The sequence below is a fragment of the Pristis pectinata genome, chromosome 6 (assembly GCF_009764475.1).
Source record: "Pristis pectinata isolate sPriPec2 chromosome 6, sPriPec2.1.pri, whole genome shotgun sequence".
NCBI lineage: Eukaryota > Metazoa > Chordata > Chondrichthyes > Rhinopristiformes > Pristidae > Pristis > Pristis pectinata.
Window position 1 is genome coordinate 47425889 of NC_067410.1, and position 16540 is coordinate 47442428.

Here is a 16540-nt window from a genome sequence, read left to right on the forward strand (position 1 = left end):
CACTGCACTTTCTCTGTAGCTGTGACACTTTACTCTGTATTATGTTATTGTTTTTACCCTGTACTACCTCAATGCACAGTGTAATGAATTGATCTGTACGAACAGTATGCAAGACAAGTTTTTCACTGTACCTCGGTGCAAATGACAATAATAAACCAATACCAATGTACCAAGATACAGTGAAAAGCTTTTGTTTGCATGCCATCCAGACAGATCGTTCAACATATCACACCGAGGTACTACAAAAGAAAAATAACAGAATGCAGAATATAGTGTTACAGTTAGAGGAAGTGCAGTGCAGGTAGACAAATAAAGTACATGGACCAAGACAAGGTAGACTGAGAGATCAAAACTTCATCTTTAGTGTATAAGAGGTCCGTTCAAGAATTTTATAACAGTGGGTCAGGTTAGATCTTTGGTTTACACATTGCCTGGTTTGACACTTCACTGTCTTCAGTAGATTTTCTTGAGAGACTAAAATCAGGCCTTCTGTTTTTGAGTTGTCTCTCTCACGTTGATTCCAAGCAGGGAACCAAATCATTAATGATGTCGAGGTGGGTCATGTAGCAGGGAACCAGGTGTTAATGTATGTGGAGAGCTTTCTATATAGCTCATTAACTGAGGGAGAGCGCACCTCATCCTTAGTCCCCAGTGAAGCCTCTTCCACATCCAAGTTCTGAGTGCAAAACCATGGGCAGGTTTGTCTTGTGTCCCCTCCCTGACCACGTACCCTGGGACATTGCCAACACCATTATAACCAGGTGGGTCTATTCATTAACAACAGGCTGTAGGAAGTGCCTGGTAAAAATCCAATCAGAATCATTCTCCAAATCTATTCCATATTCACCAATAGCCTGTCCTACTCCGACCACATAGATGCCATGGCCAAGAAAGCACACCAGCACCTCTACTTCCAGGAAGCTAAAGAAATTTGGCATGTCCCCTTTGACCCTCACCAATTTTTATCGATGCACCATAGAAAGCACCCTATCCGGATGCATCACAACTTGGTATGGCAACTGCTCTGCCCAAGACCACAATAAACTGCGGAGAGTTGTGGACACAGCTCAGCACATCACCGAAACCAGCCTCCCCTCCATGGACTCTGTCTACACTTCTTGCTGCCTCGGTAAAACAGCTAACATAATCAAAGATCCCACCCACCCTGGACACTCTCTCTTCTCCCCCCTCCAATTGGGCAGAAGATACAAAAGCCTGAAAACACGTACCTCCAGGCTCAAGGACAGCTTCTATCCCACTGTTATACGACTACTGAGTGATCCCCTAGTACAATGAGGTTGGCTCTTGATCTCACAATCTATATGGAACATAGCAGAGAGTTTAGACGGAGCGGAAATCACAGTCTACCTTGCTATGGCCTTGCATTTTATTGCTTACCCACACTGCACTTTTTCTGTAACTGTAACACTTTATTCTGCATTCTATTATTGTTTTCCCTTGTATTATCTCGAAGTACTGATGTGATGAAATGATTTGTATGGATGGCATGCAATACAAAGTTTTTCACTGGACCTTGGTACATGTGACAATAATAAATCAATTTCCATTCACCTCTCCATTGTATTCCAAGGACCCTTGTAGTTCTGCAGTCTGTACAATGCTGTCTGTGCCTAATTACCACCCTTCCCTCTTCCCTCTCAGTGTCTCATTCGCTAACTCTGCCTCCTCCACAGGGGGAGAGGGGCAGCTGCCATCTCAGGAATCGGCCCTTGCCTAAATCCTGAGGGAGGATAACACTCATCACTGCACAAAGTGGAACATTGAGTGTTGTAAAATAATTAAAGAGGGTGGTGAAATTTGAAGGCTAAGAAGAACGCTGTTAGGGATTATTCTGGAGTTATGAAATTATTGGATAGCAGATATTAATTAAAATGAGAATCAGTCTTCAGGAAATAAACCCTGTTCACAATTTAACTTCAACTGATACTTAAAGGCTATTGAAACAAACCATTGGGTGTGGGACATTCTAACTCTGTCCAATTTAAACTACAAAGGAGAAGACAATAGATGAATGTTCATATTAATTGGTGCTCATTGAATACTTTAGTATGCGATCAGGGAAAGAATTAAATGACCATCTCTTATTGTTAAGGATATTTCCCTGCCACTTAATGCACAGTTCAGGACATGTCTGTTTTGTCACTTAATATTACGGCTAGTTGTATATTCATGGAGCCATCCCTCAGCACTGTAACAAAAGGGGTATATTTTGGGTGTCTGGAGTTTGTGCACAGAAGCTTTCAGAACAGACACCAGTATTGAATATTCAAATAGGTTCTGCTAGTTAGGATGTGCTACCATTGTAAGTATGTAATTCTGCAAATTTACCTGACTATATTCCAAACGTTAAAGTTAAGTAGGTGAATATAGAAACTGTAGTTAATTGTTTATCTTTGTGTTTAAACGGTATAAAACATTGTGTCAGGAGAGTGAGGTTCTCTTAGACTCTCTCTCCAGAAGATCTGCTGTGAATAAAGACTTCTATATCTCCCAGTTACAGCTTCAGTGTGGCCCAGTTTAGTCAGTCACAACAAACCTGACGAGAGCTGGGCTTCAGAGAATGGGGAGGTCGTCAAGCAGATGGGAGGTTGGGCAATCAGTATGCAGAGGACATGCGTGTCCTCCAGTTTTAAGCTTGTGAGCTTTGTTCTGATTGTCCGAGCATAGCCCAGGCACAATCAGGCTATTGTGTGTTTTGAGGAGCAGACTTTGAACAGATTGCAGAGTTGTCGGACAGCTTGTGTCTGCTCAAGGCACAGCCTCTCATCTGAAGACAGAGTTAAACGAAATGTTACCTAGCACAAAGAGGCCATTTGCTGGTCTAGAGCGGTGCTTGTGCTCCACAGGGATCTCCATTTCATCCGTCTACACATCTGCCTTTTCTTTTATTCCCCCTTGAGTGTGTATTGATTCCCCATAAATATGCACTGCTGTCATAGAGTCCTAGAGTCATACAGCACAGAAACAGGCCCTTCGGCCCACCACGTACATGCTGGCCTTTTCTCCCCATCCCATTTGCCCACATTAGATCTACATCCTTTATGCCTCACCTTTTTAAGTGTCTGTCTAAATGTCTCTTAAATGGAGTGATTGTATCTGACTCCACCACCTCCTCCAGCAGCGAGATCCAGATATCAGCCAGTCTCTTAGTAAAAATAAATGATTAGGGGAGAGGTGAATGACAGATGAACCAGATAGGGGAGGGGTGGGGGCATCCTGTGGGTGAACTGTGTTTGGCGGGTGTATGGAACCAGGAAGGGGAGGATTGGAGGAGGATCGGAAGGTGGGGGGAGGGTGGGAACACCAGAGGGGAGGGTTACCTAAAATTGGGAAGAATCAATGTTCATGTCATTGGGCTGTAGATTGTGTAGATAACCAGGTGAATTATGAGATGTTGTCCCTCTAGTTTGTGTAAGAGGTTTGTACCTCTACATTTGTTCACCCTGATGACTAAAACAGAAATGATAATCATTTAACAGCATGGACTTTAATCTACTACCATGTCAGGAACGGCCCCTGCAGGGCAAAGCAATGGGAATGTGTGCACAGACTCCCTCTGCCATTGGGAGTGAGGAGTGGAAGAGAGAAGGACCTCAGCTTTTCCCCTCTTCTTCATCCCACAGAGATCGACAGTGTTGTGGAGAGGATCCACCACATCCAGCAGATCATCGTGACGCTCTCACGGACGGTCATCATCGTGATGAGATACCTCTTTGCCTTCCTCAACCAGTGAGTGCCTTCCCAATGTTTCCCACCTTCCGTCTCACACTACTTGACTTCTATGGACTTTGATCATTGCTCACAATTTTTTTTCATTCCCTTTGTCCCTCCACCACCACTGTTTCTTTTCTCACCCCCCCACCCCCGGGGCACAGTGGTGCAGCAGGTAGAGCCACTGCCTCACAGCACCAAAGACCCGGGTTCAATCCTGACCTCGGGTGCTGTCTGTGTGGATTTTTCATGCGCGGGTTTCCCTCGGGTGCTCTGGTTTCCTCCCACATCCTAAAGACGTGCGGGGTTGGTGCGTTAAATGCTCCTAATGTGTGGGTGAGTGTTAGAAGGTGGGCGGAGTTGATGGGAGTGTGGGGAGAATAAAATGGGATTGGTGTAAATGGGGTGAAGGGCCTGTTTCTGCGCTGTGTGAAGTACGGACATCTGACAACACCACTGTGCCAGCTGCGCCCCATCTTCAGGCATCCACCTCTCCTACAAGTGTGGGTAGGCTGTTCAACTCGTGGGTACTTGAGGGCTGAGCCCAGCCCTGTGACCTTGCCCAGTCCACTGCACACACCATGAAAGGGCACCAAAGTACGATCAGTGGCAGGACCTCATATTGACTGAATTTCCCCAGTTCCAAGTGTGGGGGGAGCATAGTGATGATGTTTAGCACGGGACAGGCAGCTTCTGCAGGTGCTTGGAAGCTTGATATGCACTGGGGGAGGCAGTACTGCTGTTGGGCGATGGTGACGTGGGTCTTTGTTTTGTAGTCTCTCCCAGTATAGTGATGAAAACATGATGGACCCCTACAACCTGGCCATCTGCTTCGGCCCAACCTTGATGCCTATCCCTGATGGACAGGACCCTGTTTCCTGCCAGGCCCACGTCAACGAGGTGATCAAAAGCATCATCGTGAACCACGAGGGCATCTTCCCCAGCCACAAGGAGCTGGACGGGCCGATGTACGAGAAGTGCATGACTGGAGGCGAGGAATACTGGTAGGGAATGGCTGCCATCGACCGCACTCAGCCACAGCTAGGAGACTGGGCCTGTGACCATCACCCTTGTCTCCCACCATCCCACCTTCCCTTCATTGCACCGATGTTAATCTGCAGAGAAAACACTGAGGGTCCCAACCTGATCCTCACCTCTTGTCACTGGCTGGTTTGGTCAAGTGGACTTGAATCCAAACTAAACACAGAAAGTGTTGGGAACACTCAGCAGGTCAGGCAGCAGCTGTGGAGAGAGAAACTGAGTTAAAGTTTCAGGTCAATGACCTTTCATCAGAACTGCTGTGTGTCTCCCAACACTTTCCGTTTTTATTTCAGATTTCCAGCTTTCCGATTACTGTTATGTCCCCGGCCTCAGACAGACGGGGCAATTAGACCCTTAGGCCTGTGGATCAGTGTTGTGTTGCATGTAGGCCACAGAGCAGCTGGGACATCCTGCACTGTGGACAGCCTGAGGGATCAGCTGTTCTCCTCCGGTGTTGAGTCCCCATTCTCCCCATGAGGGAAGCGCTGCGTGAGAAAGTTGAAAGCTGGAGCTCAGGGAGAGGGGAATTGGAGGCACAAACTCCATGCGATGGGGCAGAAGTCAGGACGGAGCCATCCTCATACACATCTCCCAGCCCAGGCTCTTGGCCTTTGATCCATCACCGACGTTCTCCCCAGACTCATGGGAAAGTGAGCTGACTCAAACAGTCTTCATTAACCCTGCCTCCCTCTGATGTCATCGCCTCCCTTCTCCTGACATGGTTTCCTGGAACAGCAGCGCCCCTGGTTGCAGACTCGTGAAGCAGGTTGTCCCTGGTCTTCAGTAAGCTCCAGGTGGGTGCAGTTGGAGCCCGACTAACAGCCTCTTCCTCTGTTGCAGTGACAGCCCCCACAGTGAGCCGGGGGCCATAGACGAGGTGGACCACGACAATGGAACTGAGCCCCACACCAGTGATGACGGTACGTCAGGTACCACTGCTCTGTTAACGGGGGGTCATTGCTGCAGATGCTAGGAGTGGGGGCAGCTGCACACACCCTCCCCAGAGTCATCTCTGGAGGGGCACACAACAGAGTCCAAAAGGGCTGGAGCAGCAGCCTGGCCACTGGCACAAAAATCTCCAGTGTCCATCCCAAAATGTCCCATGGGATTCATGTGGACACCTCAGCTGGGTGAGAGGTGGTGTTACAGCCACTGGGTTGTTCAAATGTTACAATCTCAATGCTCCCTCAAACTGTGGTGCACAAGCCAGTGCTACACACCGTCCCACACGCCCCTCCCAGCGCTGCACACCGTCCCACACGCCCCTCCCACTGCAACACACCATCCCAACCCCCCTCCCAGTGATACTGTCCCACAACACCCCCAGTGTTACACACCATCCAACACACACCCCGTGACACCATCCCACACACCGATCCAGTGACACTGTCCCCCTCCACTGTGTTACACACTACCCCACACACCCCAGTGACACTGTCCCAAACATCCCCCCAGTGTTACACATTATCCCACAGACTCCTCTGAGGACTGAGGATAAGTTGTTGGGTGGTGAGAGGTGGTGAGATGGTGTGAGGATTGGTGAGCAGTGTCGGGTGATGTGACGGAGAGGTGATGTAGGTCGGGTTGTAGATGAACCTCCCTCGCTTCCCTCCTCTCTGGAATCACAGATGCTGTGCCAGTAGGAGTAATGTGGCTTGTGTTGGAGTCTTCAAATCCCCGGTGCTACTTGAAGAAGGACCCAACATCCTGGCCGACTGTCATCACTTGTGACATGGGCACAAAACCAGAGTACACACAGTGTGAATGCTGCATTGTCAGAGGCACCATTCCTTGTATCTGTTAAGCTGAGGCCCCATCTGATCTCTCAGGTGGTCGTAAATGATCCCTGGGGCTATGTCACTGAAGAGTGCTGACCATCTCTCCGGTGTTCTGCCCAATATTTATCCCTCCATCAACATCACTGAAACAGGGTATTTGGTCATCATCAGAATGCTGTGTGGAACCCTGTGGACTCAGTGTTGGCCACTGTGTTCACTACATAACAGCCCTGGCTACCAGAGAGAACCTCTGTATCTGCAAAAGACTCTGGGACTGGCCAATTTTGTTGAAACATAGCAGAGGTCTCCAAAACTAGAGGGCACGTGGTTAGGGTAAGGGGTAGGAGGTTTAGAGGGAACCTGAGGAAGAACATTTTCACGCAAAGGGTGGTTGGAATCTGGACCGCACTGCCTGAGAGGGTGATGGAGGCAGAGACTCTTGCAACCAGTTAAGAAATAGTTAGACAAGCACTTGAATTGCCAAGGCATGCGAGGATACAGACCAAGTGCTGATAAATGAGATTACTACAGTTGATGGTAAGTATGGAGACAGTGGGCCGAAGGGCCTGTTTCTGTGCTGCGTGACTCAATCTCCACAAGCTGTCCTTTCTCTCGGGGCGCTGGTGTGTGCCTCCCTCTAGTGAACACGCCAACACACTGCACCCTTCAGCACTCCTAGTGTGCGAGTCCGCAGCTGTGAAGCGAGAGGAACAATTAGTGGTTCAGATTGCTGACCTCACATCAGAGCTAATGAAGGGGGAAGCTGAAACATTATTTCTGTTCTTCACCTGGGAAAGTGGACGTGCTCAATGCTTCCAGCATTTCCAGCTGTGGTTTTCTATCCCAGCATCTGCAATGTGATGCCTCTGGGTTATCTGCATGTGATTCAGGGAACATTCTCCCCTTTGTTCCTAAAAGAATTCTCAAGCACAAATTTATTATGAAGCTAATTCATACCTTGTGTACTTAGTTTATTAAGCCCTTGCACTTATTGACCTTTTTAAAAGTACAATGTTATTTAAAGCATCCCTCAATTATTTTTTTATTAACCTAGTCACAGAGTCTTAGGGCATGGAAACAGGCCCTTCGGCCCAACTTGTCCATGCCGACTATGTTGCCCACCAAGGTAGTCCTATTTGCCTGCCTCTGGCCATAGCCCTCTAAGTCTTTTTTATCCATCTACTTATCTAGACGGCTTTTAAATGTTGCTAATGCACCCGCCTCAACCACTATTACTGGCAGCTCATTTCATATACGCACAATGCTTTGCATGAAGTTGCTGCCCCTGACATCCCTCTTAAATCTCTTGCCCCTGATCTTAAACCTAGGCCCTCTTGTTTTTAGCACTTCCTCCCTGGGAAAAAGACTATGTGCTTTCACCCTGTCTGTGCCCTTCATGATGTTATACACCTCTATCAGGTCACTTCTCAATCTGTTATGTTCCAGGGAAGAAAGTTTTAGTGTACGCAATTTCTCCTTGCAATTCAGGCCCCCAGAATTCCAGGCAACATCCTGGTAATTTTTTTCTGCAGTCTTTCTAGTTTAATAACATCTTTCCTATAACAGTGACCAAAACTGTACACTGTACTTCAAGTGTGGCCTCACCAATGTCTTATGTAACTGCAAATTAACTTCCCAACTCCTATACTCATTGCCCTGGCTGAAGAAGGCCAGGGTGCCAAGCACCTTCTTCACCACTCTATCTACATGAAATGCCGCTTTCAGTGCACTAGGAGTGCACTTACACTCCTAGGTCCCTCCGTTCCATAACACTACCCAGGGCCCCACCATTCACTGTATGTCCTACACTGGTTTGGTCTCCCAAAATGCAATTTCTCACACTTATCTGGATTGAAAGCCATTTGCCAATCCTCAGCCCCCATACCCAGTTGATCAAGATCCCCCTGTATTTTTTCATAACCTCCTACACTGTCTACAAAACCACATATTTTAGTATCATCCACAAACTTACTAACCATGCCTTGTACATTCACATCCAGATCATTCATATAAATTACAAACAACAAAGGTCCCAGCACTGACGCCTGTGGCACACTGCTAGACACAGGCCTCCAGTCTGAGAATCAACCCTTGACCATCACCCTCTGCTTTCTACCACTGAGACAATTATGAACCCAATCTGCTATCTCCTCCTGCATCCCATGCAATTTAACCTTCCAGACTAGCCTACCTTGAGGGACCTTGTCAAAGGCCTTGCTAAAGTCCACATAGACAACATCCACTACCGTACCATCATCTACCCTCTTGGTTAACTCCTCAAAGAACTCCAAGAGATTTGTCAGACACAACTTCCCACGCACAAAGCCGTGCTGACTGTCCTGAATCAGACCCTGTCTCTCCAAATGTTGGTAGGTCCTGTCCCTCAGAATCCCCTCCAGCAATTTACCCACCACCAATGTCAGACTCAGTGGCCTGTAGTTTCCGGCTTGTTTTTGCTACCCTTTTTAAACAATGGTACCACATTAGCCACTCTCCAGTCCTCTGGAACCTAACCTGTGGCCAGAGATGAAGCAAAAATCTCTGCAAGAGCCTCTGCAATTTCTTCTCCAGCTTCTCACAAGGTCTGACAATGCACCAGGTCAGGCCCTGAGGATTTATCTAGCGTAATGCACTTTAAGGCCTCCGATACCTCCTCCCTGCTAATTCGCAAGTAGTCCAAGACAACACCACTCATTTCCCCTATTTCCTTAACTTCCATCATTTTCTCCACAATAAACACTAAAAAGAAATATTCATTAAAAACCTCTCCCATTTCCTTTGGTCCCACACACAGATGGCCATGCTGATCTTTAATTCTTTTCCTAGCCACCCTTTTACTCTTAGTATACCCATAGAATATCTCGGGATTTTGCTTCACCTTGCCTGCCAGATCCTTCTCATATCCTTTTTTCACCCTCCAAACTTGCCTCTTACACTTGCCTCTTAGTCATCAAGAGATTCGCTAGTTCCCATTTGCTTTTGCGCAGTGTATTCCTCCCTCTTTTCCTTAACCAGAGCCTCAACGTCTCTGATCAATCAGGGTTCCCAAAACCTGCCAGCCTTGCCCTTCACCCTAACAGGAACATGCAGGCCCTGAACTCGTGACACTACACTTTTAAAAGCCTCCCACTTGGCAGACACTCCTTTCCCTACAAACAATCTTGCCCAGTCAACCACTGCAAAATCCCGCCTAATGGCTCAAAAATTTGGTCTGCCCCAGTTCAGGAACTTAACCTGTGAACCAGTCACGTCCTTCTCCATAACTATTTTAAAACTAATAGAATTATGGTCCCCGGACCCAAAGTGTTCGCTGACAGACACTTCTGCCAGTTGCCCTACCTCATTCCCCAAGAGCAGGTCCAGAGTTGCACCCTCTCTAGTAGGTCCCTCCATATGTTGATCAAAGAAGCTTTCTTGGGTGCATTCTACAAATTCCACTCCATTCAAGTCTTTTACAATATGATTGGCCCAGTCAATATTAGGGAAGTAAAAATCTCCCACTAATACTACCCTATTATGTTTACAACTTCCTGCAATCTCTCTACATATCTGCTCCTCCAATTCCCGCTGACTATTGGAGGGCCTATAATACAATCCCATCAGAGTGACCATACCCTTCTTGTTTCTAAGTTCTATCCATGTGGCCTCACTGGATGATCCCCCAAGAATATCCTCTCGAAGGACCATTGTTATGTCCTCTTTCATTAAGAAGGTAACCCCCCCCTCCTCTCTTACCTGCACCTCTGTGACATCTGTATCATGGAACATTGAGCTGCCAGTCCTTCCCTTCCCTCAACCTTTGACCTCTTCCCCTCTCTGAATCACTCTGTGCTGCAGTAGGTGTTCTTCAAGAGGATTCAGGAATGGATAACTGCATCAGGAATTTCCCTGCTGATCCTTGCTCACACTATTGCGTCTCCAGACCCATCTAGCCCAATCCCAGGTCAGATCTTCTGGTTGTTTTCTCTGGAGCCACGGAGGCTGACGGGAGACCTGATAGAAGTTTATAAGATTATGAGAGGCATAGATAGGGTGGACAGCTGGGTTCTTTTTCCCAGGGTTGAAATGTCTAATACTCGAGGGCATGCATTTAAGGTGAGGGGGACATTTCAAAGATGTGTGGAAGAGGTTTTTTTCACACAGAGTGCTGGGTGCCTGGAATACGCTGCCAGGGGTGGTGGTGGAGGCAGATACAATAGAGGCATTTAAAAAGCTCTTGGATAGGCACATAAATATGCAGAGACTGGAAGGATATGGTTCATGTGCAGCCAGAGGCATTAGGTGTCATTAGTCTAATTAGTTCGGGACAACATAGTGGGATGAAGGTCCTGTTCTTGTGCTGTACTGTTCTATGTTGTATGTAAGTTGAACCTGAGCCCGTCCGAGTCTCTGCTACCTGTGTCCAACTGGCACCAGTCTGGTCCCATCACCCAGTGCTCACTGACTCACGTTGGCTCCCAGTCCATTGACAGCCTGAATATAAAATCACCATAATCAGCTCCCCCAAACCCACCCCCAATTCTATAACCCCTAAAAGCCCCAGCTCATTCACACCTCGAGACCAACTCCAGTTTTAATCGGTCCTCCATCCTCAACTGTGCATTCAGCTGCCTCAGTGCTAAATCCCGGAATTTCTCCCCGCTAAACCCTTCGGCCTCTTTATCTCTCCCTCATCCTTTAATACACCCACACAACATCTCTTCTGTCCTAACCTGTCTTTTCATGGTTCAGCTAAACATTTTTTTTATATAGAGTCAGACATCATGGAAAAAGGCCCTTCGGCCCACTCGTCTGTGCTGACTATCAACCACCCTTCTACACATCCTATTTTAATCTCCCCACACTCCCATCAACTTCATTCTATCATTCACCTACACACCAGGGACAATTTACAGTGGCCAATTAACCCAATAACCTGCACAACTTGGGATGTGGGGTGAAACTGGTCCTCACCAAGAGGAAACCCACGTGGTCACAGGGGGAATGTGCAAACTCCACACAGCACCTGAAGTTAGGATCGAACCTGGATCTTTGGCGCTGTGAGGTAGTGGCTCTACCAGCTGTGCCACTGTGCCGCCGAATACAAACTACTTATTTAACAACTGCTATCTATCTACTAGCTGCATCACTCTGCTATCCCGATCTTGTAATGACCCTGTGACATGATCCGGGATGTTAAGCGTGCTCCAGCCCACACCCAAATTCCGCCACTATCCCCCATCCAGAAAGGGGATGCTCTATTTCTCCAAGCATGCCCCGAAGGTCCTGCTTGTCGTGCTTGTAAAGCAGCCCAAGAGTGACTACAGTGGGATAACAAATTTAAAGTGACTGGCAAAAGAGTGGTGGAGATGAATGAGAGTTTTCAGGGTTGTGGAGATGCTGCGAGGGGAGTGGGACTAGTTGTGTGGTTCTTTGTCCCTGGTGAATGACCTCATCCTGTGCTCTACCTTTCCATTGATCTAAATGCAGTTCCCACCCTCTAGTCCCCCATAACGACCTCCTTCCTGAAGTTGTTTTTCACAGAATACAGCCTCCTAGAGAACAGAAGACTGACACTGTCTGTCTGTAGCGGTGATGATCACTAACTTGCTGTATCCCTCTGCAGAGATCGAGCAGATCGAAGCCATCGCCAAGTTTGACTACGTTGGCAGGTCGCCACGGGAGCTGTCATTCAAGAAGGGAGCCTCCCTGCTGCTGTACCACAGAGCCTCAGAGGACTGGTGGGAGGGACGGCACAACGGGCTGGATGGCCTGATCCCACATCAGTACATCGTGGTGCAGGACATGTGAGTGTCTATCCCCAGGGAGGAGTGGGTTCATAGAGTAATAGAGTCATACAACATGGAAACAGGCCCTTCAGCCCAACTCGTCCATGCCAACTGTGTTACCCAGTGAGCTAGTCCCATTGCCTGCATTTGGCCCACAGCCCTCTGAACCTCTCCTATCTATGTACTTACCTAGATGGCATTTAAATGTTGCTAATGTGCCCGCCTCAACCACGACTTCTGGCAGCTCATTCCAAATGCACCACCCTTTGCATGAAGAAGCAGCCCCTGATGTCCCTTTTAAATTTCTCGCCTCTGATCTAAACCTATGCTCTCTTGTTTTTAGCAACCCCTCCCTGGGAAAAAGACTGTGTGCTTTCACCCTGTCTATGCCCCTCATGATCTTATATACCTCTGTCAGGTTACTCCTCAATCTCCTATGTTTCAGGGAATAAAGTCCTAGTCTACGCAACCTCTCCTTGTAACACAGGCCGCAAGTTCAGGTAACATCCTGTTAAATCTTTTCTGCACTCTTTCTAGTTTAATAACATCTTTTATAAGAGGGTGACCAAATCTGTACACAGTACTCCAAGTGCAGTCTCACCAATGTCTTATATAACTGCAACATAACTTCCCAACTCCTGTACTCTGTGCCCTGACTGATGAAGGCCAGTGTGCTGAATGCCTTCTTCACCACACTATCTACCTGTGATGCCACTTTCAGCGAACTACGCATTTGCACTCCTAGGCCTCCATCACACCACAGCAAACCAAACAGAAGGACCTTGCTCTTAAAAGAACTGCACCCAGAATTTCACCAAGTGCAATATGAATTCAGCTCCTTCATAAATACTTTTCAGCCATTGTTCAACTGATAATATTCCCTCAGGGGAATTTCCCAGTCCTTGGGGCTGGAGGACAATCTGCAGGAAAACAGGAGTAGGCCACTTGGCCATTCAGGCTTGCCCTACCATTCAATACAATCATCTGCCCCAGGCCTTACTGCTGTGCCAGTTGCCCACAGCCCTCAATTCCCCCATCTGTCAAATAGTTATCAACCTCCCTTTAACTATCTCCAATGATGCAGCTTCCAGGGTAGAGAATTCCAGAGATCCACCACCCTCTGGAAGAAGTTGTTCTTCGGCACCTGTTTTAAATGACCACCTCTAATCTTGCAACTATGCCCCCTCGTTTGATATTCTCCCACTAGTGGGAACATCTCAGCACCCCTTCAAGATCTTATTTCTTCCAATACGATTGCCTCTCATTATTCTAAACTAGAAAGATCACAGGTCTCTGCTCATTGTAAACCTAGAGAATGGATGGTCAATAGAAACCCTGAAAAAATTCTTTGCCAATCCTTCTACCCCAGGAGCTTGGGTTAGATCCAGTCTTGACTGCTGGGTTGATGGTCACCATATGCCGGCTGTAAAGTTCCTTGGTTGACCAAGCTTGTCTAATCTTAATTTGCTCTCAATTTTCTCTTGCTCCATAAAACAAAGCTGCCATAATGCAGCACATTTGATCAAAGGGGCAGTCTTGCACGGGGACTGTAGGGCAACTGATGTGCAAGCCATTGCAATGGGATAGTCAGCTTAGGCTGGGCCCTCTACTGAGGTAGAATAGTCAGAGCTTTGCTTTGTAGTCAGTCCACATTGTACCTTCCCTGGGTAGGGATGAACCATGATGCATGGTCAATAATACAGCAACAGATTGTTTGACAGAACTTGTCCATGCTGCTCAAATCTCCCCTCGCCCATTTCATCCCACCTGCCAACCATTTCAACCATCCCTCCTCCCCACCACAATGGCAAGTGTGGTGTTCACCCCAGTTCTCCCTCATAGTGGGAGAGAGAGATACAGCTAGGAAACAGGCCCTACGGTCCCCTGAGTCCATGCTGAACATATGCCACTCAACCACCAATTTACATTAATTCTACCTTAATCCTGTTTTATGCTCCCAAAAATCCCATCATGTGGATGTGCGAGGAAACAGAAGAATCTGGAACACCTGGAGGATATTCACACAGTCACAGGGAAAATGTGCACACTCCACACAGGCAGCACCCGAGGTCAGAATTGAACCCGGGTGCTTGATTGTGGGCCAAAGATCCCATTTCCATATTGCATCTTTATATAACATATACAGTTTGGTCAGAGCTCCCCAACAACCGTCAAATCAAAGATCTACACAAGTTTAGCTTCTCTGCTCTTCAGATCTGTGTGTTCAGAAGGGAATAGCAGAACTGAATGAACTCTTTTTACATCCTTATTAACCAGAATATCTAAAGCCCTGTTTCTTTGCTTCTGTACCCTATTATAAAGCCAGGATATGACTTCCTTGATCTTCCTAGTAAAATGTCTCACCTCACAGTTAATCTATACAGTAATTCACTTCGAGAGCGAGCATTACTCTTAATCTAACCCTTTTGCTGCTACCCTGGAAGTATTTATTCGTACAGTGTAGAAAGTTTTACTCTGAATCTAATCCATGTTGTACCCAGCCAGGCCATGCTATCTTCTTGCAGCTACCATCGAGTCCCACACCACTGGGTTTAAGAACAGCTACTTCTCTTCACCCATTCAGTTCTTAAACCAACCTGCACAACCTTAATCACTACCTCAGTATAACAACACTATGAACACTTTGCAGGACAATGGTCTTTGTTGTTTTTTGTTCCAACTGGGTTCTTTCTTGAAAAATTTGTATATAATTTACATTTAATGAATATTGTGTCTCTGATGCTATGTGCCTGTGATGCTGCTGCAAGTAAGTTTTTCATTGCACCTGTGCATACATGTACTTGTGCATATGACAATAAACCCGACTTTGACTTTGATGCTGACACTACCAGACTGGTAGTGAAAATGCATGGTCCCATTACCCAAATGAAGAAGGGGCCTCCCCATTCCATTGGAAAGCCACTGCTTTATTCCTTTATCCCTCACGCTGTTGTCAGGGTGTACCCTTACACTGTGCCCACAAGTGGCTCTTCATCATCCAAACCCAGTACTGCTAGCTGGGTAAATCAAAGTGATGCCAGCTCTGTGAATCTTCACATGGAGGATGGTTGCTTTTGCTTTAATTAATCAGTGTTAATAAAAGCAAATGGAGGATGGGAATTCTTGTCTAGAGAGAATTAAAGAGCCAGGTTCAAGCTGAGGAGAACTTTGGTTAGACCTGCCATACAGTCTGGTGGGAGAAGGGAGCATAAAGTTGATCAACTGAAAAAGAGGGTGACTGTTGGTCAACATCGATAAGAAGATGTGCAACAGTGGTCTCTGACTCCTCGGCATGAGGTGTGGATTCACATCAACTGGTATGATGTGTTGTGGTGTGCAGACTGTGGCAGCTGATCCAGAGTTGCACATGACCCAGTTAACAATCTGATCCCCTGAGCCCAGCTGTGAATGGTCTCCATTTCTCATGTTTTGGAGAGCCAAGAGTTTAATGATTAGTGAACTCCTGCAAGCTCAAAATGCATCCAAATGCCAAAGGAGCTGGCCTCCATCTCCCTGTGGTCTCCCCTGTGCTGAGTTTCTCTTTGATTAACCTTGCATAAGGTCAGTCCAGAATCCCCGATCAAGTAGAGTGTGCCTGTTGCTTCTAGCACTGGGAACATTGTGACATCAGGTCAACATTTTCTGATTGGGCTCCTGCTCCTGAGGAAGGGGAACAAACACCCAGGCTGGCTCTCCAGCACAGCGCTGAGGGAGGGCTGCACTGTCAGTGGTCCTTCAGTGGGGGGTGGGGGGGTGGAATACATCCCAATGCCTTCTCCATGGCAGTATTTTGAAGAGAAACTGGACATTTACCCTTTCCCCAGCAGATGATCTGGTAATCTATAACCTAGTGAATAAATAAGCTGTCATGTTTCCCAGATTATAACACTTCAAAGCTTCTTCATCGAGGTTATGAAAGACGCTTTATAAATGTGAGGGGGTTAACTGGAGGAATACTGATCTCTGTCTGCCTTCCTCAGGGATGACGCCTTCTCGGACAGCCTGAGCCAGAAAGCAGACAGCGAGGCCAGCAGTGGCCCACTCCTAGATGACAAGGCCTCCTCGAAGAATGACCTTCAGTCCCCATCAGACAACTTGCCAGAGTTTTCCTTCGGAGGTATCCTGGGCAGGTACTTACACCCTTTCATAGGACATGGTCACCAGGACGTCCCTTCAGTTGTGGGCTCTCAGAGGGCCATTGTGGCCTGAATCACAGAAAGA

General features: G+C 47.2%; 1 protein-coding gene across 3 annotated transcripts in view; it reads left to right on the forward strand.

Annotated features, from left to right (window-relative positions):
- LOC127571297 (SLIT-ROBO Rho GTPase-activating protein 3) overlaps positions 1-16540 on the forward strand; it is a 221898-nt gene that overhangs the window by 188268 nt on the left and 17090 nt on the right. For all 3 annotated transcript variants that reach the window (XM_052017566.1, XM_052017568.1, XM_052017569.1), the window contains exons 16-20: positions 3645-3750; positions 4509-4736; positions 5614-5693; positions 12157-12337; positions 16300-16449. In XM_052017566.1, coding sequence (XP_051873526.1) covers positions 3645-3750; positions 4509-4736; positions 5614-5693; positions 12157-12337; positions 16300-16449 — 745 coding nt within the window. The remainder of the gene's footprint in view (positions 1-3644; positions 3751-4508; positions 4737-5613; positions 5694-12156; positions 12338-16299; positions 16450-16540) is intronic.